Source organism: Lipophrys pholis, assembly GCF_963383615.2.
Source record: "Lipophrys pholis genome assembly, chromosome: 11".
Taxonomy (NCBI): domain Eukaryota; kingdom Metazoa; phylum Chordata; class Actinopteri; order Blenniiformes; family Blenniidae; genus Lipophrys; species Lipophrys pholis.
This window is the reverse complement of record NC_137631.1, coordinates 19,605,115-19,632,449: the sequence shown is the minus strand read 5'-3', so window position 1 is coordinate 19,632,449 and position 27,335 is coordinate 19,605,115. Positions and strand designations below refer to the sequence as shown.

The window sequence follows — 27,335 nt, the reverse complement described above, 5'->3', positions numbered from 1 at the left end:
TTGTTTAACATGGCAGGATTAAGCAGCCATGCGCGAAGCATGCTTCCCTCCTTGCACACTTTGCTTATAATGGAAGGCCCAAGCGCTCCCTGCTACCTTTCGGTGAACCAGCTTCCCTGACTACTGCTGATGAACATGCTGTGGTACTCTAATCCCAGGTAAATAAACAAGTGCCAAGATTAATGATTGCATAAACGCATCCCAAAAGCCCCGGAATAACAATTGGCCCTTCAGTCTGTTCTGCTACCATGCAAAGGATCTCAGTCAACTGACAACCAATATATCCCTCTTCCTTTACTGCTGCCTCCGAACAGCCAGCCAGCGCTTTGTTGCTTCATTAATGGAGCAACAAAGTCAATATTTTCAACATGAGAGTGGGTACACAGTGCTGCACGGAGAGAGAGATCCTCTGAGCGAGAGCAGAATAGAAGGTCTTCCACTGACCTAAAGCTCTTGCCATCCTACATGATGTTGTTTATCAAGGCGCAGTACCAGGAAGCATGGACATCTCTCAGCACCTAACTTAATGACCATACCGCGAGTAAAACTAACTCAAGATCTGGTTGATCAGTTCTGGACCAAAAGCATTGACTTGTTATAACAAAGGAAAAGCTGAGCAGACAATTAGAAGAACATTAGAAATGTCTAGAGAAATAAACCATCACCACAACAGACCAAAAACAAAAAGCCATTAAAGTGACATTAGGAGCTCGGACCATGTTCTCATTTCTGTCATCCCAGGTCTGCAGCTATAAGATGAGCTGTTCTGTCATGAGGTGGGAGCACTGGAGACGGGGAGGAGCACGGAGTGAGAAAGAAGAGAGGAGAGGGGCAGTGCAGTCCACTGGTCCAGGGGCAGGAGAGCGTGGGACGTTCAGATGAAGTGGGAGGCCCCTCTCCAGGAGGTTGCTCCTCAACATGAAGGCAGAGGCAGCACCCCGCCTAATGAGGGGTGAAGTGGAGCCCCCTGTGGGACCCCCTCGGGCACATTCATTAGGAGATGAAAAAGCATTTCCCGCAGCAGTGCATGTGCCTGACTTGGCTCGGACATGTTTAATTTAGGGCCATATGAAAACAGAGGGCCACACCGACCAGATTCGTTGCTGTCAGGAAAATTGACATATCACAGAGTTGGTGAGCCACAGACGGACTAAATGCTCCGTGCAGAATTGATTTAATATTTTCCTGAGCTTTGGTTTGATACCACCCTCTAAATTTACAACATTCCGATTATGAAAGGTCAAGTGCAGTGATACTTTCGGCTCAGAATGAAAACTGTTGAAGACGGGCTATTATGGAGAAAATGTAAGGCTTATCACAAGTTTCATTTCCTTCAATGCATTGCATTTTGTTGCATCTTTTTGGCTTCGGGCAAAAATAATAGATTCATTTAGCCAGTGGTGGTTTGTGGAAAGGAACCAAGGATTATGGTAATGCAGCACTGAACGCTGCAAGCAAAATACAGTAAAAAAGAAACTGCTGCAGTAAGAGACACAGGAGGAATATCTGAGAGGTTAATTTATATGATTGCACAAACCTGCATTCACAAATAGAATCTTGAAAATCTCATAACACACAGGGTTGTTTATAAAGTATAGCATTTATAAAGACAACAGAAGAAAGCGTTTCTCTCGCTGTATGAGGAGGGGCATTACAGGGTATCAATCCATAGTGATTCAAATACATGTCCGCTTATCACAGCCGTTTATCCTTGTTCCTGATGAATCCTCACATTTATTAAGGCTGTCTCCTTGCCTTGTTAGATATGTATAACCAATCTCCTGTAATTAGCAACTGCTAACCTTTGGGGTGCTAATCCCCCATGAATTGTGGATTTGTACATCAAAGCCCACACTTTCCCATATAGCTGGTGCTTGAAATTACACTCTATTTGAAACCTGCAATTATTTGTATAGCATGGATGCAAACAGTCTACTCTTTTATGTCTCTGAGAATCCCGTGGGTTTGCAGTAAAGAATCCTTAATCCACTCCAGTGGAATCCAAATATAGAGTTAACACGAGCTCCCTAAAAATTAGATGCACAGCCAAGTGCCTGCCGTGCTCGTGAAGTGGTGGAAGATCTGTCTCTTTCTGCCTCTCTCGCTTGCTTTCTCAAATTTTTTTTTCTTTTTTTTTTTTCTTTGCATAGTTAAGATTAGGTTTCTTTAGTGGCTTAGATGCATCTCATAGGAAGCAAGAGGGATTGCCCAGGGGCGTAACACAAAATGCTTTGCTGCATGGGGCATGGCTCTGTTGTGGACCTGTTATTTCCCAAGCAGCACTTGAATGTTCGCTTAATAATCAATGATGGTGCCCATTGTTTCATGTAATCACATGTCCAGGGCTCTGTGAACAAGGTGAATGCTGTGCTGCTTGCCGTCGACTGCAATTTGCACCCATTCAAGGCAGAGCTAAATCCATTGTGCAAGGAGGGAGAGATTATAGAGAGTGAAAATAACTGAGATAGCTTCCCCCACACATGAGCACACACACACACACACACACACAGACACACAGACACACAGACACACACACACACACACACACACACACACACACACACACACACACACACACACACACACACACACACACACACACACACACACACACACACACACACCCGTACTCGAAGTTGATGCTGAAGAGGATGCCTGAAGCATTTACTTTCTTTAATGAGAGACATGAGTCTCATGTGTCAGTGATGCACAGCATGGGAACAATAGGGTGGGCTTTAATTCCATCAATCCACTGTATTTATCGTTGTATCGCATCAATACCTGTCAGTTATGCAGGATGAGATAAATCATGCCAAGCTGACTTGAGTCGGGGCCACGGTGCTCAGTGAATGTGCCGACTTTAAACATGAAACTTGGGGTGAATGTGGTTGTGAGCAGTCGGCGACAAATTTAGCACATGGATATAAAAGGAAAAGCAGGAGATTAACTTGTGGAACAACATGACACAAGGATCATCCTTCGTGCACTTACACTGGTAAGTGATTAAATAGCTGAATTAACAATGATGTTGTTAGGTATTTAGAGGAAGCGATACACCTTAGCTGTCACCTAAGCCTTCCATGGAAATCTCTTTACTTACTTTACTGTAACAACAATCCTACAGTTACACTTCTTGCTGCCGGCTCAAATGTGAACCGACAACCCCACTCCCTGACACCCGGCATAAAATGCATGCACAAGCGGGCAAGGTAATAATAAATGACACGGAAAACTTGTAGCTCATTTGCGTGCGCTCGTATGTACGGACGCGACTAACTTTACTGAACAGCATGCGTAAAATCTGTTGTTATCTGTGAGCGTAAAAATAACAGGCGGTGGAATCCGCAGAAGACGTCCCCACATATGTGCAATAACGTAAGATTTATCATCAGGAAAAAAATGTAACATATAAAACGCTTCAAGGATTGGCTTTGAGCGATAGCAATAACCCTGAAGGTGGCTAAATTATGATTTATATACTTTGGCTTGAGAGTGCATGGGGCAGTAATGTATATATCTATGGTAGCTGGGCTTCTCACTGTAGCATAGGATCGCCTCAGAGAGAATACATTTGGTGTAAAATTGCTTCATCTGTTTACAATTCCATTTGGAGTTTATGAGAAAGACAGGCAAACACAGCCTGATATATTGCCCCTGTGTCACGGCATGGCAGGAGCATCCACACAAAGATTCATCTCTCACTTAGAAGCCAAATGATACGTCTAATTTGCTGCAAGCAAAGTTATTTTTAACCTCTCCAGCTGTCAGATAATAGAGCTTGACTGTCAGCGCTGGTGTGTGTGAGTGTGTTAAAAGGTTGCAAACTCTTTTCAATTTACCATTCCCTTTGAGGGAATTACAAAATGCACATTCCCATTAGTTTACCTGATTGACATTGCTTTTTCTTTCATCGCGACGAAAGGCCGGGGGGGAGGGGTGGGGGTGTAAAAATTGAGACTTCCAACAGGAATCTCAATTTGTTTTTACATGCATTGTCAATAACTATGATGCCTTGAGGTCATTGCCGAAAGTTCTGGAAACGAAGGTGGTTTGTGGTTCTTAATTGGACAGTCATTTCATAAAGCAGACAATAACGAGGCCCTACGATTCCCCACGAGGCAGAACTGCGGATAGTCACAAAATTTAGATAAAAAAAAAAAGTGAAACGTAGAATAGTTTGTGATTTTCAGACACAGTGTTTGAAACCTCAGAATTTAGCGATGGGCAGATAGTGTAAAATACCCGAGCAGCAAGCATAACCAGACTTGTTGCCTAGTAACCACGTCTTGAAACTTCATGTTCAGCATGTGACTTCTCCTACGAGAGAGGCATTGAGAAAATACCCCCTGGTAAGCACACCACGTCCAAAAAAGTTGCGAAGCATACTTCTGAATGCTTCATTCATCTAAATAAAAGAGCCTTAGTGGCTTGTGTCCATCGTTGACATTTTCAAGATAAAAAGTATTTAGAAAAAACCCTCCCCCAAAACTATAAAAAAAATGAACATAACTCATAAAGAGCTACTACAATAACATCATCAACAAATATGACACATCACCTACCACCTTCAAATCCTCATATATTATTAAAACCCAGTTTAGGAAGATGCGTCACAGGGAACCACAAGATGTGGTGATTAATCTTCACAGCTATTATTTGATTAGAAAATTTCCCTGAGTGAAGAAGGAAAAAAAAAGAAGAAAAAACTCTGTGCATTTTATCCGTAAGGGTCCGTTTCATCACTATCGAATAACAGGAACTGATGCAAACGGCCGGTTACATAAGGCCATTGGAAACTGTTCTTAATCAATGTGCTGGCAGCGGACTGCACGCTGGTGTCAGTGGTTCAGCTGATGTAATTTAGATGGACACTAATGGATGCCACAGACTGATCAACATGAGTGTAAATCAGAGTACTTTCTGTGTTAGGGGGCATGAGGCATTTCTAACAAGCAGGGCTCGTTACACACTCTGCTAACATAATAATATACCAGGAAAACATGATGTCCTCAAGGCAGAGAAATATCTGAAGAATAATACAAAAGGAGTGGCAGAGGGAAAAAAAAAACAAAAAACGGAAAGAATAGAAGAATTCACGTCAATATGTTTTTTTTGGTTTTCTTTTACATTGAAAATAACATATAGCTTGATTTTATTTTTTATAGTGTTAAATGGACTAACCTCAAAACTTAAATATCACACACATAAAATGCTTTTATTCATCACAAATCGTAGGACGAAAAGCATTGAGTAAACATTTCCACTGTCCCAATAACCACCTGACCTCTAATGTTTGCTAACTCCAGCTTAGCGGCCCGTTATGTAACAGACGGGACACGAGGGGAATGAGCTTTGCTCACTTCACTTGGGCCAAACCACTACAGGCGACTGTCTGCCTGCTTCTCTGTGTTTCATTGGAGCCATACGACACAAAACTATAGCGTGTTCTCAGGGCGGAGGGAGAGTTTATATTGACCAGGTACAGGCTTTGGCTTTAAGGTAATTTAAGATCCAGCGATGATACAACTTCAGCGGTTCTCAGCCACGAGCTTATATGACCAGAGCTCAAGTGGACTGTTATAAAATAGTTCCTGACCTTGGTGGTGAACTGTAAGCTGAAGTGGATCTTGTCGTTAAATCTCCACAAGATCTTATATCACGATGTGAAACTGCTACAGATGGATAATGCACACTGGATGGTTGATAATATACGGGTGAATGAAAAAAATCATTGATACATTATTTGTTTTGTCAGTTTTTGGTGATTTTTTTTTTTTAATACAAAGAACAGATAAACTAAAACCTTTTTTTAAACTATGGTCTACATCGACAGAAAAAATATGAGTTTAAGACATTTTCCATTACGTTGAGTATGTATTTTTGAAATCTTATTAGCTAAAATGATGAAGAATAAAACCAGCAACACTTGAAGTGTTTTAATTTGTCTGTAAAAATATATATAAAAAATAGAATTTATGTGATTGAAATATCAACTTTTCTATTACATAATACTTTTTAAAATTGTTTTTTATTGATAATGCATGATGATCGTTCTTCTCAATGATCTTACAGGTTATTTTAACAGTGGAAATCATAGCTTGATAAGTTAATGAGTTTCAAACATGAACATCTTTTGTTTTTTTGTTTTTTTTTAGCAAATAAGCTGATGTAGTATAACGCTGCTCGGGCTCAAAAAAGCTGCTGAAAAAGGTTTTATGTATTCCAACAAAGTGTTCACATGTCATGCTTTAGTAAAGCAGCAACTGTACGCTGGTTGTGGTTTCACATCGGCAGCGTCTCCTGCCGCACCTCATAGGAAGCCATGCTTCATACTCAGATGCCAAAAGCGGTCTTTAGTCATTACGTAAGTGGCAGCTAATCGTGCTGGGTCAGTGCTTGGGATCTAATAAATCGAAGGCAATATGATCCACCACAACAACTTTCTACGCGCTGCCTCGGCCCATCTAGAAACACAACACTCTTTATGAATTGGAGCAAACCACATCCAGTGGTGACGCGCTGAAGGAACGATCCCTCCCTCTCCGCCGTCTTGATATACGAGATTTATTTCTCTGCCTGTTTATTTGGCAGAGGCACCACCTCATTACAAAGGAGCACAAAGCTTGGGGAATTTTCTCGAAAGCCCATTGCAATTCTCCTCCATGCTAGTTAAATTACAGAAGAGGTCACAGCAGGGGGACTTCAGAATGCAGCGGCCAATCAACAGCAGCAATTCTCCTGGTGTGTTTGTCAACATTGCTGCCTTGTGTAATTGGCATAATTGTCAGGTTAGAGCTCGGAACAAACTGGGCGTCCTCTTGGCGAGCATGGGCCATGTCATTAAAGGGACATGTTTCTGGAGGCGCTCCCAGGGACACATAACACGCTAGCATGTTGGAGCGACAGCTCGCCTGATAAAATGGCTGCCTCTTATCTCTACTATGCATATGAAAGGCTTATGCCTTCTCCATGACAGATTCTATGCCTCATCACCACGGGATTTGCAAAGATACAGCAGAACAGAAGCCGGGAGAAAAACAATGTATCACATGTACAGCCTCATCTTAACGCTGTCGGCTGTTTGCGTGCGTGTATCCGCGTCTGGATGTGGACTCAGGTTTGCGGTCGGTTCGGAAAAATACAGATGGAACATGAACACACCACGCTGATTAACATCTAGTTTGATTTACGTAACAAAATGTGTATTTTTGTCTCATGCACTATGATTCTTAAATTATAGGCAGCAAAATAAACTTGGTAATCCTACAGCGAACTTAAGTTATTTTGATAATCTGCAATGAAAACTTGATATCATAATGATATAGTATCTAGGTATAATTACCATAATGATGTAGGGGAAGAGAGTGCTGCAAAATAATCGGTTATATCATCACCGCTGGGTTGCATCGTTATTAATCTGACAGCACTAATAAAGCGCTTTGTTTGTTTTCTGTGATTGCTCTTTTACTACCAAAATAAACAACTTGGCTCCTTTGAGTTACAGCGGTATAATTTGTTGGAACAGCAAAGGCATTTATCTATAAATTTATTTTCAATTTGAGGTAAGCTGCAGTCATGAAAGCTAAATCACTACCAGGGAGAAGATTATTCTAATTACTAACCAGCTGTCGCACATGCTGCATGAGCACAGGATGTGTCAGAACACAGAACACAGAGCAACCAGTAATCAGTTTCACAGAATCATCTGAGCACACATTTACATCTTGCACTAAATGTTAAACATGAAATTGTCTTCATTTGTATGGTAATGTTTCGAAAACTAAAAGATGCATGTGCTTTAATGTGGCACGACAGAGTTAAAAAAAAAAAACCCAAAAAAACAAACACACATTTTACGGTCAATTTGTGATGCAATCTCGAAAGCTGGGTGTTAATTTGCAGCTGGAATAAACCGGAAGGTATTTTAGAGTGGCTTCCACTGCTCCACGGCTCGGTCTCTGGGGTTTTCTTTGCCATTTGCACTGCTCGCGCTGCAATCCCCCTGACAGGCCTGTTTATGACTGCTCTGCTATCAGAGGGCTGAGCGGAGCCAGGGACGAGCCTTCATTAGAGATTAAAGTGACCGTCGCAAAGTCCAAAATCATCAATGCTTCCCGCAGCAAGGCGAGGGGAGACGCTGAATGGGCTTAAGCGCATGCATCAACAACAAGTCAGTATCAGACGAATCCTCTGCTTAACATAAGTTCCATTTAAATTTCAATGTGCGTTCATGAATGACGCTTGAAGACAATTTTTAAATTGGTTACAATCAGTGTTGTCATGTTTGTGGGTTTGCTGCTGTCAGAGAGAGAGACGCTGTTTGGCAAATACCATGCATGACATTACTTTCTGAAGACAGCAATATCTCAAGAAGGAATACTCGCAATTCAGTTGCAGTCATTTATAAGAGACAAACAGGGATGTACTGGATCATATTAAGATCAAACAATAATGATGTGTTATTACAGCTATCATATATACTACATTCCCTTGTAAAATAATGTTCTTAAAGCCAGACTGGCTTGCCTCTAGTGGGTAATATCATCCAGAGTTCAATTTGTGAGAAACCAAAGTGTTTTTGTATCAAACAAATCATTAAAAGAAAAAAAAAAAAAAAAGAGTAATCAAATCAGATATGTTGTATTAAAACATACTTTTTTGGATTGTAACATGGTTGAAAATCTGACATAAAAGATCAACCCACTTGACTTTTACCGTTTTTTCTTTTTTTTTTTTTCTTTTACTGCTTATGAATCTCAACAGCTGTTAACAAAAACATTTCATTGTGAATTTCTTAGGAAATTCAATATCAGTCAAAATGTTCGTCAGATAAATACATGCTGTGAGAGAGTTTCACTTTCAATGTGTGAGACCTAGAAGGTCTGATTTATTTTTATTTCAATACATTGTTCAATGTGCTTTGTCTGCTCTGCTGGTGAAGTGCTTTTAGTCAATACGAGAGGGATATATTATACCCCTCCTGTTAAAGAAATAACTCAGCAGAGGGGGGAAATGTTGATGGGTAGATCGCCCCCATCCTTTCCGCAAATTGCACCGAGTGCATCCATCATCTTATCCAGATCCACTTGGTTGTAATAGACATTACAATCACAAGACAGATAATATGCAGTTGGATGAACCGTGTAGCCTTTTGACCATAAAGCTGACCATAACGAGGTAAGATGTCTTCCCCCGGCAACCTTTAAATCATCCATAAATCAGGAGATGCTCTTTTATTATAACAGTTTTTGAGTAGGAGGTAAAAGAAAAAAAAATTTTTTTACTGATGATTTTAAATACAATCTGTGAGCTCCTTTACACCTACACTGCAGGTAACAAAGAGCAAAGAACAGAAAAATAATGGCAGACAGAGGTTAAACAAAGCAACAAAGCCTTTATACACATTACGCCATTCCTCCCTCCATCAGGATTCTTGCTCCAACTCCAGAACAAAGCAGCTATTCTCAGAGGAACATGAAAGACAGACACCTGTCAATCACGACTGGTATGACTCCATATTTCCTGTGTCAGAGGCTGCAGGATGGAGAAATGTGCAATATTCTGATAATATTACATGCAAACTAATGCAAGTCAGAACACTTCCCTGCTGGCCAGAAGGAGGGGGAATGAGAACAGGTAATTATCGGATTGCCTCAAGGCAAGAAATGATAGAGATTGCAGAGAACGGGGATATTTAGCCCTGCTAATGAAGGCCCATGCTTTGGGAGTACCAGGAAGGGGGAGCAGAGGGAAGCTAGGCTGTGCCTCAGCAGGAGGTAGCGCCTGATAAGACCAACTTACATAATGGCGACATCCAGGCCTGGCTCGCTGTTCGGACTGAGGCTCCCTGTCCCTCACGTTTTCCTCTATAGATTCAACATGGCCAGCCAAGGCGACCAAACATTGTCTGGGTTTTCAATTCCCCCTAAACGGGACCATTTAATACCTTAATTTACAAGTAAATATATGATGTTTCGGCCTGAGCAGTGGAAGGAGAGAGATGCAGTACAATTATAGCTGGTATATAAAATGACAACCATTTGATAAGACATCATATGTGTAGCGTATCAACACAATCACAGAGGAGAGACAAAGACATGGATGATTTGTGTCAAGGATTGTGAGAAAGATCACTCCCCTTGGCGGAGTCTATTTAACCCCATTGAAGGGTTTATATTTGCCCATCTCGACAGCCTTACTTAAAGTGCTGAAAAATAAAAAGAGATTGCTTATTTTGTATATGCAGCACTTCCCCCGGACGGATATGAAAGTTTAATCATGGCATTAGGATTCACAGGCATTCCCTTGCTAGACCTGCTTGCAGACATCAGAATTGCTAATTTGCTGGTTTGCCCGGGAAGGGCTGGCTGGTGGTTGAGGAGGGGATGAATGGAAACAGGAGTCTGATTTGTCCAGATAACCTTGAACCCCAATGCTCTGCTTCCTGTGGATTTACGGAGCTCAATCAGTCCCTCTTTATCATGTTGATCTGAGCTGCTGTCCAGCTCCGCGGCCTCCACAACGCCACCGTCACTCTTACCTGAGTACTCTGAGACTGTGTCATCAGTCTGAATCATTTCCTGCTTTCTCTCCCGCCTGTTCTGACACGGCCGTCAACTTCTGCTGAAACGTCACGAGTAAATACAGAAAAATAATTGCCTTCAAAGACAATCTACGCTCTGCAGCGTGATCCCAATCAGATATTAACACTAAGCCAAAAGTAAGTGTTAGACAAAAATCATAGTAATTGTGGCTCGGTTTCTAATCTGAATAATTAATTTCTATTGCTTGTGATGAGAATCCACCGGAGGCACAGACATGATAAAGAAGAAAGGTCCTGACAGGGTTATGAGTCAGCAGAGATGTGAAATTCAAATTAGCCAGGCTAAGCAGTTTGGAGTTGATGTTGATTTGAGTAGACTCACTGGTCAGCCTACAGTACAGTACAAGAGCCCACGGCTGAAAGATGGTGGAGTTACTCATGGGCACAGGTGCTTTATCAGCAAACCACATAAAGGGGTGAAGCAGTCATAAATGAAAGCTGCGCTCCCGATGTACAGTCTCTCCATATTTACTGTAGATTATAAAATATTCTCCCGCAAATAAACGTTCCTCTTCTCTCCCCAACGCCACCTCATGATTATCTACTGAGTAGCTGATCTGAGTGCATAGTTAGAGCTGTACTTGTGCTATTAACAAAATTAAAATGGGGATCTATCATTGGCAGGGAGAGATGGAGCAGCAGGAGCAGGAGTCTCACTGTTTTCTGTCACAGCCTCAGCTGCGTGCACACACTCTCCTTGCACACAGCCATCTTTCACTCAGCCAGGCACTTGCCTCCTCGCCCACTGTGCCCACCAGGCCCGGGCAGCACATGCCACTGCCAAACATCCATTTACTCCCCGCAGGACTCCTACGTATCTGAAGTGGCCTTGTCATTGAGACCTGTTAAGATTTTACTGAGCTACATTTGGGCACACAGGTGAATAAATACCTGCTATTTGGTGAGCTACACACAATGCAAGTAATTAAACGCTTAATTTAAAACCAGCTTTGATAACGTTTCCTGTAACACTTTGTCAAGCTGACGGGCCAGAATTGATGGAGGGTAGTAATTGCATCCCTGTAGAGAGGCCAGTAGCTTTCGGAGGTATGTGTGAAATTACTGTAACCCTGTTGTCCATTGGATGAAAAACACACACCATAGTCCCAGTGCTACATAATGTATACCGTGGATGCATCTGTGAGTGTTTGTGTACTTATGTGTTCAAAAGTTCAAGCTGTGGGAGCAAACGCGCATTAATTTGCCAATATATGAGCACCGTGACCTGATGACCACAGATATGTTCGCTCAACAGAGAATCCCACCTCCAACATCTTCGCCTGGAGGCAGGTTTAATACTAACCTGCAGATGCTGCCTTTGTCTTTGAAGTAGAGCGATGGATGCACAAGAACAGATGGAGATGTTGGATGCTTTCAGGAATTATTAATGGCACGCTATGATCCCAAATGACCTTCAGCAAATAGTCTCCCCGCACAGGAGTACACAGGCAGCCCTGCACATCCATATTGTATTTAGACAACAGACCTGGGTCAATGAAAACCCACCAGGCCATCATTACTGTACCTGGAACTCTAAGCTTAACCCAATTTGGAGCGTCTGTTTCTTTCATGTAACGGCAATGAAATTGCTTCCTATCATATTCAAAAACAATGGTAGTTTTAAGGTTTAGGCGCAAAACACACTAATTCTGTGAATCCCAATTGGTTTCTTTCCCAATAGTCCTTTTGGGGGTCATATAGAATGTACTATTGTGAAATCAAATGTATGTTGTGAATCCACAGTTCAGTTCAAACCTTGTTTTTTTTTTTTTTTTTTAAACACAACAAAAAAGAAATGTTTAGAAAACGTATGACAAAATATCTGATAAGCACAAAGGTTTGTTGAACTATAAAAGACATGAATATTGACTAAATTATATTAACTTACATATATTTCTTCCCTTACCAGCCATACCAAAAATGGAAATATCCACAAGTATTAATAAAATTCTATATTCAAATAAATTTACGAACATTTATAATCTTAATCCTTAATCATTTGTGTCCATGTTTTATTTCCTGGAGGTTTTCACAAGACATCGTGACAAAAAGGAATAAGTGGGGTTAACAACTAAAATTCAGTTGATGGAAATAAAGATTTTAGTAGAAAATCTGATGCAAATTTTTGGAAAGCAAACATACATCATGAAATAAGTTCACATGAACAAGCAGGTGTAACAATTTCAGGAATACACATGAAGACCTCAATACCACACTCACACTTTTTCATAGTAAAAGCCTCAAACTAATATTCCTCTATGCAGAATAGCCTGAGTTTCACTTATGATCTGTCAGATTTTTCAATCTGCTGTTTTCCTGTTCAGTAAAAAAAACAACATAAAATATCTGTGAATTGTTCCTACAACAAACTGAGAACTCTCTGAATGGTCGAAGACAAAAACTGACCTTCTGAAAAACATCACCCCTGCACATGCTTTCTATGAGATAAAATGAATAATTAGAAAAATAATGTGAGCGTTGATGTGTATCAGAAGAAAAGGTCAGATATCCTGAGATTTGGCACCAACTCACTGAGTTGCGTCTAATTTCAAATGAAGTGTTTACAGCAACCTTCTTGTCATTAAAATAAAGTGTAATTTTCGAGCTCTGCTGTGAACAGACATGTAATGTAATATGTTAACGACATGATAAACTGAAACTTCACAGGACTCTAAAGCAATTCTTATTAATAAATATTTAATCTAAATGAATGACTTCATTGTTGGAGTTCTGTGGTTTAACAAACTGCAACTATAAGAAGGGGAAATCTCGGCTTGCCTTCAGCCAGATGATCTTTTCATTGTTAATACACAGTGTCTGAATTGTTCTGTTTTACGTTTTACAAAAGCTTGCCTGTTTCACTTTATATCGCTTTTAATACAAATGTATTGTCATTAAAATGCTGCCATTGGTTTTGTTTACCAACTGAAACCTTTTTTGTTCAGTTTCTCCATGTGAACGCTCATTATCCGGCTCTTGCTGGCTTAAACGCACACACATTAAAGAAAGCTATAAAGAGAGTTACAAAGAATCTCCACAGAAATGCACGACTGCGAACTGAACCAGACTCAACCTGCAAGGTTCAAATGCAACGAAGGCTTTACACATGTATGGATTTAATTGTGGTGATACAGTTCCTGTATTTAGGGGGAAATGTGAGCTATTAGGATGATTCAGGCAACCGTGCCTTGTAATGTTTGTACAGCTCCTGCAAGGTCTGCAAACCTCAGTTTACAGGGAATAAATACAGTGGTGGTACTCTCATAAGACACTGCACGTCTTCAAAGAGCTACATCTAAGGGAGAAATTGATCAGACACTTTTTCTCACACTCGGTAAGGGTAGAAAGGAATAAATTATTTGAACAGTGTCTATCTACTTATATACCACAGCCTCTGATTAATTACCTCAGGGCTTGCTAATGAGAATTTGTAAATGAATACAATGTTAATCTACTATGTATACCATGTTTACTCAAGTTTGCGGAGGCCAAAGAAAAAAACAAAATCCCTTATGTATAAATTATAATAATCCCACATCAAGAGAAAGAAAAAAATCCATGCTGAGATCAAAGCAGAAAGGCGCGATCTAATCATGTGTCAAAAGATCAAAAAACAACTTCCTTTCCAACTCGAGTGGGCAAGGTATGTCAAACGTACAGTAGTTTACCTCTGATCATCTTAAATTTAAAATCGGCTTCACCCGTCTTTCATCATTCATGGGTTCATTACACCTCTTACTTTTAGTTTATCTACTCCAGTAGCTACGATTGATAACAATGGAGATACTACAGCATGTGACAGGTATTTACGCTGAAAAATGTTATTCAATCTTCATGCAGGATTTACATATTATAGCCTGAATTGTGGCATACAAGTGATGTGTTTTTCATTCAAAATAGTGTGCTTTCTGTGCAATTCAAAACATGTAATATGTAAGTGTAACAGGTACGACAGTGACAGGCCTATATAAGGACCTACCTACCCGGCTTCCACTCTTAAAGAAAAGGCCTTTAACTAGCCACTGAATATGGTTTTTTACTGCTTCTGGATCCCAACAATTGTTAACAACAAACGTGAAATGCTTTTTGGAAGTCGGACAATAACCAAAATTTACTACTTGGACTTAATAGACTCAGTTTCCCCTTTGAGGTCTGAGAGGAAAGTGGGTTTGCTTTACTTGGCTTTTAAAATAAAATTACTTAAATTGTAATTGAGAGTGATTTTATCCCTCAATCAGAGGGATTTGATAGCACTTATTCCCCCTGTCAAATTGCACCCTGCAGGTAACATCTTTGGTTTCTTTCACCAGTGTCACAGACCAGGAAGTTTTATTTCCATAAAAACACAGAGCTCAATTGAAAGCCATGTCTTTCCTGACGGTGCCACATAAGTAACTCCGATGGCTTTGCTCTGAATTAATCCTGCAATACAAATAAGACATGAATGGCAGCATTATTGCCGCTGTTTTTATGTATCCTTCTTTGAGAATATGTGTTACAAGACATTATTGCCGGTGATATTTTTATGTTAACACGACTCTATTCACAGTGGTGACTGCTTCTCGGTGAGCGGAAAAATATTTAGGGTACGTAAGCATCAAGCAGTTAAACTGTGGGTGACGTGTTTGACAGTGGGACGTCATTAGTGGGGTGGGCTGTGCAGCTTTTAGCCTAATTGAGAATGCTCTGTTTGGGCAGATTCCTCCTCTGTTGCCCCAAGTCACACATTAAAGGCATTATAACAGCCATTAGCACAGTAGGAAGAGGACTGTCTTCCTCTACCCTCCAACTATTGACAAAACCAAAACTCGGAGACGACAGCTGCTGATTTGTAAGTAAGTGACAGATCCCTGCGAGCAAAGGAAAGTAGCTGTGCAGTCTTTTTGCTAGAAAACTGTGTGTTTTCCATTGAATGGCACACAAACCTAAAAGTTTACATGAGGATGACATTTTTTTTGAAAGTATTTATTTCAATTTATCTGATGCCTTTGTCTAATCTATTGAATTGTTGGAGCAGTGGAGATGAACAAAGAGAGAGCTTTTTTTTCCCCAAATCAGTGCGGAAGAGCCTTCCTTTGCCTAAATTAGGCTGCTGTAGGAGGGCGATCATAAGCAAATCCCGAGACTTTGAGCGAGGGTCTTTGCTGACGCTGCTGTTGTTGAAAGTGGACTAGGCTGAGCTTAGCAGCCACGTTGACAAGGACCTGTGCTCAGCACTAGGAAAGCTCTCATCCAGAAACAAGAAGCCCAGGGGAACAAAGACAACAATATGCCAAAAAACCCACTTGAAAACAACAAAACAACACAAAAAGCCTCCAGAAGAGTCAGTGGTGGGTGATTGCCAGCTGCACTCCAGATTACCAGGCTCTCTGAGAGTCTTTCAGTAAGTGCTGAGAGCTGTAGCATCATCTCTAGCTCCTTAATCAGTTCTGCTGGGGAGGGATGGATCCCGACATGCAAAAGGCTCAGCACGATGGGAAATAAACTCATAATCAGCAATCAGATATTCCACATTGCTGGAGGGAGCGGGAAGCTCATCTCAGATAGGTCAAGGATCTCTCCACAGCCAGTTAACCCCTCTGATCCAGCTGGGAAACATGCACACACTCATTGTCGAGGGAAGGAATTGTGTAGTTGCTTCCGATAAGTGACTTGCTGAATTTTGATGATGAGACCAACGCGCGCAAACTGACAGCACCCTTTTTTTTTTGGTCATGTATAAACTAGGTAAATACAGTTTCAGTTTCAAGACCCACTTCACAGTGTTATAAATAGTGGTGGATTTCATTAAGGCATCTCGTCCGTGACTACGCTATGTGCTGTGGCTTTAAACAAAGTTCATTGCCTTGCACATTCTTCCTCCTTTCATCTTAGTAATTAGCACTGAAGCAGCATTTCTTTTATTTCAAATGAATGCATGTGCATAAAAAATCAATCTTAAGCAGACTCTTCTTGCAAGGCTGTTTTTCTTTGTTATTTATGACAATAGATTCCTTTCATGCATCTTACGTGGCAAGAGGAGTGCCTTATGCTGCAAACCTTGAGGTTTTGTTTTTTTTCCATTTCAGTTCGACACTCTAATATGCTCGTTTATTTTCTGCCGAGAGGCACAGTTAAGTTAAGAGACAGCCACGACTTTAAAACTTGGGGGTACAAAAACCTGTGTCTTTTGCATTGCGTGAAGAGCACCCCCTGGTGCTCAGGAGGATACACAACTTTTGTTGGCTCATCAGCGCGGACGCCAGATCAGATGAGTATAAATGACTGCCGTCCTACAAGTAGAACCTCTAATGGCCTCTGCTGGGACACATAATCAGAAGACTCGCACACTTCTCTCCCTTTTGTAATCAAGTGGCGGAGCACATGTTGTGACGACCTGCGTTATAATGCTGCCTGTTCCCTCGTCTCATCAAAATTCTGTGCGCTTCTCATTTTTCATCCTTTCTTCCCTGCCGGGGTCCCGAGATACCGCCCTAGCTCTCCATGAAGCAGAGGGGAGTATATCTTAGTGGGCTCTGACCTCTGACCTTTTCTTCATTCTGCCATTCTGAAGCATGTTTTTACTGTAATTCAGGCAAAGCACAAACAATTTATGGTCTTTTTCAGAAATTCCATGGATTTCTTTGAGTGAAACTAAGGAGATCTATTTCAGAAAAGTTTAAAGATCATGGCTGTACGTCAATACGACTTCAGCATTAGCACTGAATAAGACATACAAGCTCATATCAGCAGCTGTCACAGGAAGCTTTTTTTTTTTTTTTTTAGTCACCCGAGGTCATATTAACACCAGAAAAGCACTCTTCCCTTGTTTCACCTCTGCGGCGCTGACGCAAAAGGAGGACGAAGGTGATAAACCCCACAAACAATACTCCTCTTCTTCCCTGCTGCCAGCATGCTTGCCTAGCAGGAAGATCTGATTACAACTGAGAAGAGAGCAGCTTGGTGTTTCATGGAAAAGCAGGTCAACTGTAGTGTGCTGTCAGACCTCGGGAGTCACCGGCCCAACATGGAAGGAAAAGACGGAAGTTTGTCTCCAACTGTACCGGCTTTATTTACTCAAGCATTAAGAGCAAAGGCAATGAAGGAAGTGAAAGGACTGTGCATATGACTCAAAGGAGAGATGCATTAGTGTTGTCTGGTGTTGCTCCTCACCTTCTCCGTCTTTGGGTTTCTCCCCCGTCTCCCTCCCGCTCGCACACGAGAGACAGAGCTGCCCCACTGCCAACACCTGACTCCTTATGTGTTTTTCTGTCCTCGGTGTTTGAGTCAGACAAAACGTAAAATCAATAATGCTTTTTCTCCCCCATTTCCTCTTTGATGCAACTTCAAAAAGCCAATGGACAGCCCTCCAGAGGCCCACGGAGGAGGAAGAAAAAAAGCCAATGGTACGAAACATGCTCAGAATGAAAGTACAGGGGAATAAAACTTCACCCTTCCTCTTTTAACTTCTAAACCTCAAGTGGCAAAGCATGTAAGGGCAACGCATTGCACATGTGGCTGAGATGGAGTTCTTTTTCTTACACTTTCATTTTATAGATACTTTATAAAGGACAACCTGGATTTAAACTGAAAGGATAAACGTCTGGATTAAAACACTAATAAATCATTACGATGTAAAGCAAAAGGGTTTCTTTATCACATTGTTATTCTCTACATCGCCTACAGAGGAAGCAACACGAAGAAAGGGAAGAAAAATTAAAGTAAAAATGTACTTTAACTCCGTGGACTGTGGTATATGATAATCTAACGAGCGCTGACAGAGAAAGTATTCTATCAGCAGCTAAATGCTGCATGACAGGGAGACACTTCAAAGGATCTATAAGTGACTCCTGAAATACTGATGGAAAGTAAAGTAGGAAATCATCCTTAAGTTAAAGGCATTCCACTAAGCCCGGTTGGGTTTTACCTGACTCGAGAGCCAAATGAAGAACCCTGACTGAACTTGCCGTTATGGAACGAACACAGATCCTCTCCTATAGCCCGGTGGTTACCTTGAGTCACTGCTGTTTGTCGTCCCCCGCTGTTTGATTGGACGTAGGACAGGAGAGTCGTTTAACCTTGCCTGTGACTGCACTAATCTGTCAAAACCACAAGGTGTGACTGACATGACAAGAAGAGTGACAGGGCTGCTTGGCACTCTGGCAATGACTTGGATAGAGTCCGTTCAATGTTTATACACTAGATATGATCAACTGGCGGCCCGTGGGCCACATTCGTCCCCCGTCTTCATTCTGAGTGGTCCACCGATTTATTTCCAAAGATCAGAGTGATTGGTTTTGCAGGTGAAGGGAGGAGGAGGGTTATTTTTAACTACACTTGAATTAGTTATCAATCATAAGAACTCTGTAATAACACACACAATGAATTTTGTCATCATATTTCTGCTTTTAAAAACAAAAAACAACTTCTGTCTTTATTAAGGACTAAAAACTCTTTAAAAAATACATATTTACGTAAACTAATATATTATACTAAAATACAGAAATAAAGCTTTAATAATACACTCTTTTGATTCATGTGATTTATGTTTCTCTCCTCTAGGTGTTGGAGAGCAAATATTACTTTTAACATAAAACTCAACATGAAAGATTATTCTTAATATTGTTGAATTAACACATCAAATGACATAAATTTCAGAAGATCCGTGTCCATTACTGTGCCCCTCTCCTCTCCAGAGTGCACCTCTCGCTCTTCCCAACTTCTGTGGAACCAAATCAAAAATCCATGCTCTCAATGGGCAGTCAATATCTCATTAACCAGTCCCTCTACACACAGTCAGGCAGCCAGGATGTTTGTCTCAGTGTGCACAGCTCAGACTGGCACACCTCACACACTTTAATAACCTGTGGGGACACCATTCCACTTCCTCCAGCCAGCGAAGAGGCAAGAGAGCAGGATAAGCCACACGCCTTCATTCTATTTGTGGGACTGCTGTTCTGTCTTTAACCTGCTCAGGCGATGCATTCCTCTTTTCTAATTCCACTTTAACGTGGAAGTGGTGGCTTGCAGAATTGAAAGAATACTCAAAATGATTTTATCACGGCACCCGAAAATGCAACACCTCTTGTTATTACATTCTTTCATTGTAATTAGGTCTTTTATTTCAAATCCTTCCAGGTGACTTGTGCTATATTTGCTTTCACCTTAATCTGTGGCAATTTTATCCTTTGGCTCTTCATGTCCTCACTCCCTAACTGGATAATAGGCAATCTTGTTAACCTCTGCTTTAATGTGTGAGAGCCTGCAGCACTGAGTAGTGAGCACTTCACTTGGCCACTGATGGAAAGAGACAAAGAACACCAAATCTACAGCAAATATTTACAGCCTTGTTAACATAGCCTTAAAGCGTGTATCAGAAGATATTTGGCTTTACCTTCTCCAGGGCCCCAGAACATTTTTCACAGTCTAGTACACACTTGTACTAAATCACATATTCATGTGCTGTCTGCATGCACAGTAGTGGCTTACCGGGTCCTACTTTTCCACAATTTTGACACATTGTTACAATACGCACACTCTGCTACAATAATGCTATTTTTTCCGAAGGAGTTAATTACATGTACTCTAGATGAAACGCACGTTTTACCTTTACTATCCACACATCAAACAACTTTCTTTAATTATATAATTGGAATTTTCATCTTAATTGTGCTGAGTAGGCTGGTTAATTTGCATGGGGTAATGAGAGGGATGTTTCCATTACAGGTAATTAGGTACTTGAGAGGCAATGGTGTGGTAGAGGGGCTGAACTGAGAGGAGGGACTGGGTGGAGGGGAGTGCACGGTAGAGACAATGCAACACACACACACACACACACACACACACACACACACACACACACACACACACACACACACACACACACACACACACACACACACACACACACACACACACACACACACACACACAAGCATTATTTTTGCAGTGCAGAGCACGAACAACATAAATAAGCCAAAAAAGGCACACGCGTGCAGGATAATAGCGTAACAATATCAACATAACAATTTTTTAAAAAGTGTGTAGAGGCTACGAGTCAATGTGCTGTTCATCCATTTCACTGACCTTTTTCAGGAAGAAATTATTACTGCCATTTAAATGAATTTCCAATTATATTGCTTGTTCACATTTTAATTTCATTTGTGACATTGCCAATGTGTCCTATGAGGACACCTTGTCACAGTGGCAGTACTGGAGAATTAGAAGTAAAATAGATCTTAAAGACTGACAAATGGACTCAGTTACCTAGTAAATACACTTTACCGTTCTCTCCTATGACGAGCACAGATGATGTCAACGAGGATCAGCCTTTTTCATTTGTCTTGGTGTAATAAGTAAGTGTTCTTATTACTTTCTCAGAAGTAATTTGAACTGTTGCAGTATGCCCTGATTTCATAAATTCCTCACCATGAATTACACTTAAAAGGACATTAGGTCAAAGGTCTTTCTTTCATGAGTCTCCTCACACGTATGATACAGGGCTTCATTTTTTCTTATATTACAAACATCAAGTTTATCCCAACTGACTGGTTTTCATACCAGATATGAACTTTTATACCCCCCCCCCCCCCCCCAAAAGTAAAACAAAAGACTGTAACATCTTCAAAACAACTAGTAATGCAATGCAATATTAATTTGGTTCCAACACATTTTACTTAGTTTAAGTAAAAATATTTGTTTAGAGATGAAAATCGATTTAAAACAACGTCACCAAAATATCTTACTCAAGACAAACAAAAAAAAGTTGCACATATCAATTATCAGTTTTTTTGTATTTTTTTTGTATTTAATTTATACATAATTTGAATTGTAGGTGTCTCACTGAAGTTATTAGAGACTATTGGATTATATCATGACTACATTTGAGCAAATGTTTGGATGATTGTTCACGCTAATGCAAGGATTAGAAAGCCTACGTTAGTGTGGAGAAATAAAACAGGATGACGTGTGCGTGTGTGCGTGTGTATGCATGCATGAGGGAAAGCGTGTGCTCCTGTAGTGAGTGTGTGTGTGTGTGTGTGTGTGTGTGTGTGTGTGTGTGTGTGTGTGTGTGTGTGTGTGTGTGTGTGTGTGTGTGTGTGTGTGTGTGTGTGTGCCTGTGCCTGTGCCTGTATGATGGAGGGGGGTGGGGGGAGATGGAAGAGCTGGGATTAAGCATACTAGATCAACATCACAGTAAACTGGGAAGACCCTATCCTGCTCTCATGGCCACACATGTAAACCCGACTACCCCAAAAAATAGGTCAGTGGAACACAACACATTCACACACGCAGATATCCACACACACATGCACCGGTATCAACTCAAAGAATCACAGTCTGCCAGTCGCGCCAGTGCCTCGGTGCCCGTCTGCGACCCACGCTGCCACACACACGCACATCTTCCCGCGGCACAGACACGTCCTCTGGACTGGAACAACAGGATTAAGAAAGGGGCAGAAAAGGAAAATCGCCAGGACTCCCACCCCACCACCTTGTAAGCTAACTAACATCTCTGCCAAAATAGGAGAAAAAAAAATAAAGTTGGGCTGAAAAGCCGCTCCTGTTGGAGACGACCGCGCGTAAAGAGCGCACCGGCTGCGTCTACACAACAAACCACGCTATCAAAAAAGAAATATTGATAAAAAAAATTAAGCATTGTCCGTGTGCATATTATAGCAAAAATGAGAATGTGCAGTTATATCGCTTTTTTAGACTTAAAAAAAAAAATCTACTCATGCACGGACAGATAAATAAAACGCGTAACGGCGCACAATCAGAAGCGCTGTGTTACTGTATTTTCCCCTCCCGCCTCTCTCCTCTGTCACACTCATGCCTTGCAAATGAAATGCAAAGAGTTGGCAGCCTATGAATAGCCGTACTTCGCTACTTGTTACTCCGGGCGCGGGATGCAGCGTGTGCATGCATTTGTGGTCTTACCTTTCATAGCTGAAATCACAAAATACATCATTAAGCTTCGGGTCCATAAGAGAAGAACTATCACCAGCGCAAAGCCTTCCACTGCTGTCTCAGCAGCAGCTGGCCAGCACAGCTTTCTGTCTCTCAGCCTCCGAGCATGACCACACCAGAATCCATGTGACTGTGACATCAGTGTTCATGTCTGGCTGCTCCCCACCCACTAGCCTTTGATTGGCACAGCATGCAGCCAGTAGGGGCGCTGAGAGCTCAGGCAGGGAAGCTGGCCCTCTTCCCACTGATTGCAGTCTCAGTCTTGTTGGATACCGGCTTGGTAGACACAGCACACTCGAACTATCTTATCTTTTCAGTGCATGGATAAAGTCACAACCAGCAATTTGCAGACAGCATTTGTTTTTCCTCCACGTTCTGTTTCCTTCCTGCTGTATTGGTTTACTGCTTTTAAAATGGTGCACCGTCAAGGATTTAACAGAGCGGGAAAAAAAAAAAAAAAAAGCCAGAGGGGGATGAAAGGCTAGATGGGGATAAGCGAGAGGTGAGATGAGGAGAGGACAAAAAAGATGGCGCAAATAAATATGGGAGCAGAAAGAATGGATTAAGAGAGAATGTGTAATTATTGTTCTGTGGCTCGGAGATAGAAGCACTCTCCTCTCCTCCTCCCTGTCTGCAGATATGAGTGATCAGTGTGAGGCCAGATGTCTGCGAGCAGCGGTGGGCCCTTTGCGGAGAGAAGATGAGTGGAGCCACAGCATCTTCCCCTGACCTCTGAGGACCTGCGTGCCCCTCTCTCTCTCTCTCTCTCTCACCTCTCCTCGCTCTGTCTCTCTCTCTCTCTCACCTCCCTGCACTCTCTCTCTCTCGCACACACCCTCTTTGACAGGTGAAGAAGGGAAGATAGTGACGGAAGGGTTTGGATGATCCCCTCCACCCCCACAGCGTCCAGGCGATGAGTTTCTTGCTATCACTTTTTTCCCCTCTCTTCCTCCTGTGCCCCTCACTCTTGCCCCCTGCTTTCCATTCCGGTCTCTACTACCCCCCCTGCCCCCCCTCCTCTCATCCTCTCTCATATGATAATCTGTTCTGACTCCTAACCAGCTGCCTCTCTCTGATACAATATTCTGGTTTTAGTGCAATCCAGCCTTGGCCAATAACCATTTGGCAATTCCATGAATAAGCTGGTGCTCATATCATCTCGTCTCAAGACAAACATCACACTGCTTTGGTTTTACACCCTGCAATATTTCACATGGAGAAATTAAAATATGCATTTTCACCCCATCAATATTTCACTTTTTGATTTTGAAGGCTGATTTCACTTTCAGTCTCCACTACAACACTTTGTCTTCGCAACAGATTTATGACTTTTTCACAGACTAATCATTTTATTCAATCAAAGCCATTGTAACACGTGTGTTAGTATTTTTTATTATTAGATCCATAAAATTACAGAGGTGGCAACAGTGTTTTTTTACTATGACGCAAGACTCACCTCCTTTACTCAAGTAAAAGTAAAATGTACTTAAGTCTTCTTTGATTTTCGGGCCGCTCCCTTTTCAGATTACCTCAGTAGATGATATGATCTCCATGTTTGAGTTGTTTGATTTAGACGTTTTACACAGGATGTCCTTCTTTGCTCAAGGACCAACAGTGGTGTCCCATTGGTAGTTTGATTCAAACCAGCGAACCGGCAGTTACAAGCTCACCACCCTACCCTTGTACCCATCACTGCTCTAATGAATTTATAGAATTACAGAAGTGATAATGAAGATAGTTTATTCAGCTGATCCCGGCTGGTAACCCAGGCCCCTCCCACACTCAAGGTCAGGACTTAATCCGATGTGCCACCAGGGGGACGACTCAAGTAAAAAGTAAATGTGACATTTTTACGTTTGTGATTCAAGATATGTGAGTTATAGGTCAGAAGGGATCAACTCCAGCCCTCCACAGCCCTGAATTGGATGTTGGAAAGTTGTATAGATGGATGGATGGATGGATGGATGGATGGATGGACGGATGGAAGAAAATTTATCAAAAAAAGAAATGAATTAAAGATCCATGGCATAATATAAGTCAAAGTATTTGGACTGGTTACCCCCCACTTCTGAAATTCAGCATTCCTTCAGTGTCCCCTCGTGTCCTGTTCAGTGACTACGGATACTTCTAACTGCATACAAAATGGAAATGAGTACTCAGCAGCTTGCAACATAAATCTTCCCATGACAATGTTTCATTAGGACCTCTATGATCCATTAGAGTCACTAAACACATTAACTCAGGTTGTGTCAACACTGGTCTCTTATTGCACCATCTAATGAACAAAATATAATTCAGCAGCTGATAGAATCAAATGGAGCGTGCCTGGAATGTAAACAAGACATACACGGGTCATGCTAAACTATCCTACACAACGTGATGTAAAATACAGTGCAGTCGTCTCATTTCAATGTCTGTGTTTCCCCCACGAGACCTTCAAAGCTCACCAGATGAGTCAGAGCTGAGGCCTACGCACAAACACGTTCAACTGCCACTATCTCTGATTGTCTCTCAGAAACTGGCGACTGATTCCACCTTTCAAGAACCAACATGGCTCAATGCTGGGGTGTATGGTTACAGGAAAAAAAAACCAAAAAAAAAAAACCCACAAAGAAAGGTTAGCAGTCTGTTGGCAGTTGCGTCTGTTGGCTGGTTATCTGAGAAGATCTGAGATGAGGAGAACATCAGTATCACAATCTGAGCATCAGGAGAGAGCTGTAAGGAGGCCCATCTCTTCCAGACCTTTTAATCTAGCAGTGTGCATGCGAAGAACCGCTTCTGCTAGAGCTCCTTACATCAGGTTGCTTCTGATAAAGCCAAAAGGAAAGTCACAGTAAAAGAGAAATTTCTCAAACATATAAAAAAAAAAGAAATCCAATAAGTTGTTTTTTTTTAAGAGAGATAGAGAATTTTTTTGCACTAGTATTGGATCTTGAATGTGAACAATGGTAATATTCAATATTCATACCACACCATTTCTCCACGACAACACACTTTTTATGCTTCCCTATTTTGAAATGATGAGTTGCTACTGAGTACGTTCACAATTCGAAGTTGTGCTTCAACCTTTACATTTGCATTACTGGAGTTAAAAGTGTATTCTTTTAACAGAGAAAAGTTCTGTTTTAAATAAATTGTTTATAAAACATTTATTTACAATTCTGTATTCCCAGAAAATCTACTGCCTGTCTGAGAAATGTGCACACACACACACACACACACACACGCACGCACGCACGCACGCACGCACGCACGCACGCACGCACGCACACACACACACACACACGCACACGCACACACACACACACACACACACACACACACACACCAACAAAGACATATCCCTCATACAAGCCATCAACAATGTGTTCTGCGGATGCTTCAGAGTATTAGGGAAATGGTCCCTGTTAAAAAATGTGGCTGTTGTTCTGTCCTTTCAGCTATGCAATAAATATAGTGCCTCCAACTGTATATAATTGTGCTTAAAAGCTCAAGCTTCCCTAAGGACGAGTGTTTCAAGCAAAGCTGCTTCATTAGCTTTCCATCACACTCTTCCTCGACTGCTTCACATTACCAGTGACAGAATGCCAATACGCTGCTGATAGCCTACGTGTTCATTAAGGAATTGATTAAGTCACAAAGGGGCTGATGGTCAAATGTCTGAGGGTGTTAATGCAGTGACGTGAAGCTTTCCATAGGATCATTTTCGCTGATAGTTTTTTGTGCCCCCAGATAGTAAATTCTCAGTGTTTCTGTCAGCACCTTATGGGCAGAGACGCTGAGCAGGAGCAGGCACTCAATTTCGGCATTCAGATGGGCCAAGTCATGTGTCTCACAATCCTCATGGATTAATTCAAGCAAATGTATTTACTGTAAACAAGCCCCGTGGAATGAAATTCAATTGAGACGTGCTGCAGAACATCCACTGGTGCCCCCGGAGGAGAGGAGAGGACGAGACCTGATAATGGCCTCATTAGCAGTCTGTCAGTAGCCATTCCATGCACAGGCTCACCATGCAGCTGATCCACATTAACTCCGACAACACTGGAACTTTTAAGACTGTGGTGGATATGCTTTCACTCAGTCACCTTTGACCCCACAAGATAAACAGTTTTGAAACATCTCATTTTTTTGGCCCAATAATTTCTGTATTTTAGAGAGTTGAGGCTTACGCTCCACCATGAAGCTGCCTGGCTGTTTGGGAACTGCACCATCAGCCCGAAGCAGCGGTAGAATTAACAAGCTCCAACAGGCACTCCATGAAAACAATACAGATCAATTTAATATAGATGCCAAGGAGTGGAGGGCATAATATTAGAACCATAACAGCACCGGCCCACACCACACAATCATAAACCAATTTAGGGCCATTCCAGGCAATTTCCTGGGGGCTTCCACTTGTGGGAAGACTTCAATAAATCACACAGACAACAAAGGAAATATCTATTTCAGTGAAAATAGAGGACACTATTGGGTTATGTCCAGAGGACTGCGAAGGGCTGCATTTCAAGACAAGTTTAAATAAGAGCGGTAGGAATTTAGAAACATACAACATGCCACGGCTGTTCCAGGACATTATGCGATGCGTGTCCACAGGAAACACTGTTAATTAATTCCATCTAATGGATTTTCAATGGTGAAACGCAACGTGTGTCAGCCTCCAAAGTAGCAACTGTGAGTAAACATTAAGTTTTTATTTTATAAAATTTTTCTGCAGTCATTCTCACATCAAATGACTCTAGATTAATGACTAAATACACTGGCCTTCATCCTCTGTACGAGC

At 41.5% G+C, this 27,335-nt stretch overlaps 1 protein-coding gene across 2 annotated transcripts in view; it reads right to left on the bottom strand.

Annotated features, from left to right (window-relative positions):
- The window catches only part of roraa (RAR-related orphan receptor A, paralog a), a 183,731-nt gene that overhangs the window by 20,924 nt on the left and 135,472 nt on the right, over positions 1-27,335 (bottom strand). Inside the window, exon 1 of one of the 2 annotated variants that reach the window (XM_080474701.1) lies at positions 22,523-22,627. The exons of the other annotated variant lie outside the window; for it this stretch is intronic. Within the exon in view, the coding sequence (XP_080330827.1) occupies positions 22,523-22,553 (31 nt within the window). The 5' untranslated portion in view covers positions 22,554-22,627. Of the gene's footprint in view, positions 1-22,522; positions 22,628-27,335 lie in introns of those variants that run through there. 2 annotated transcript variants of the gene reach the window in all.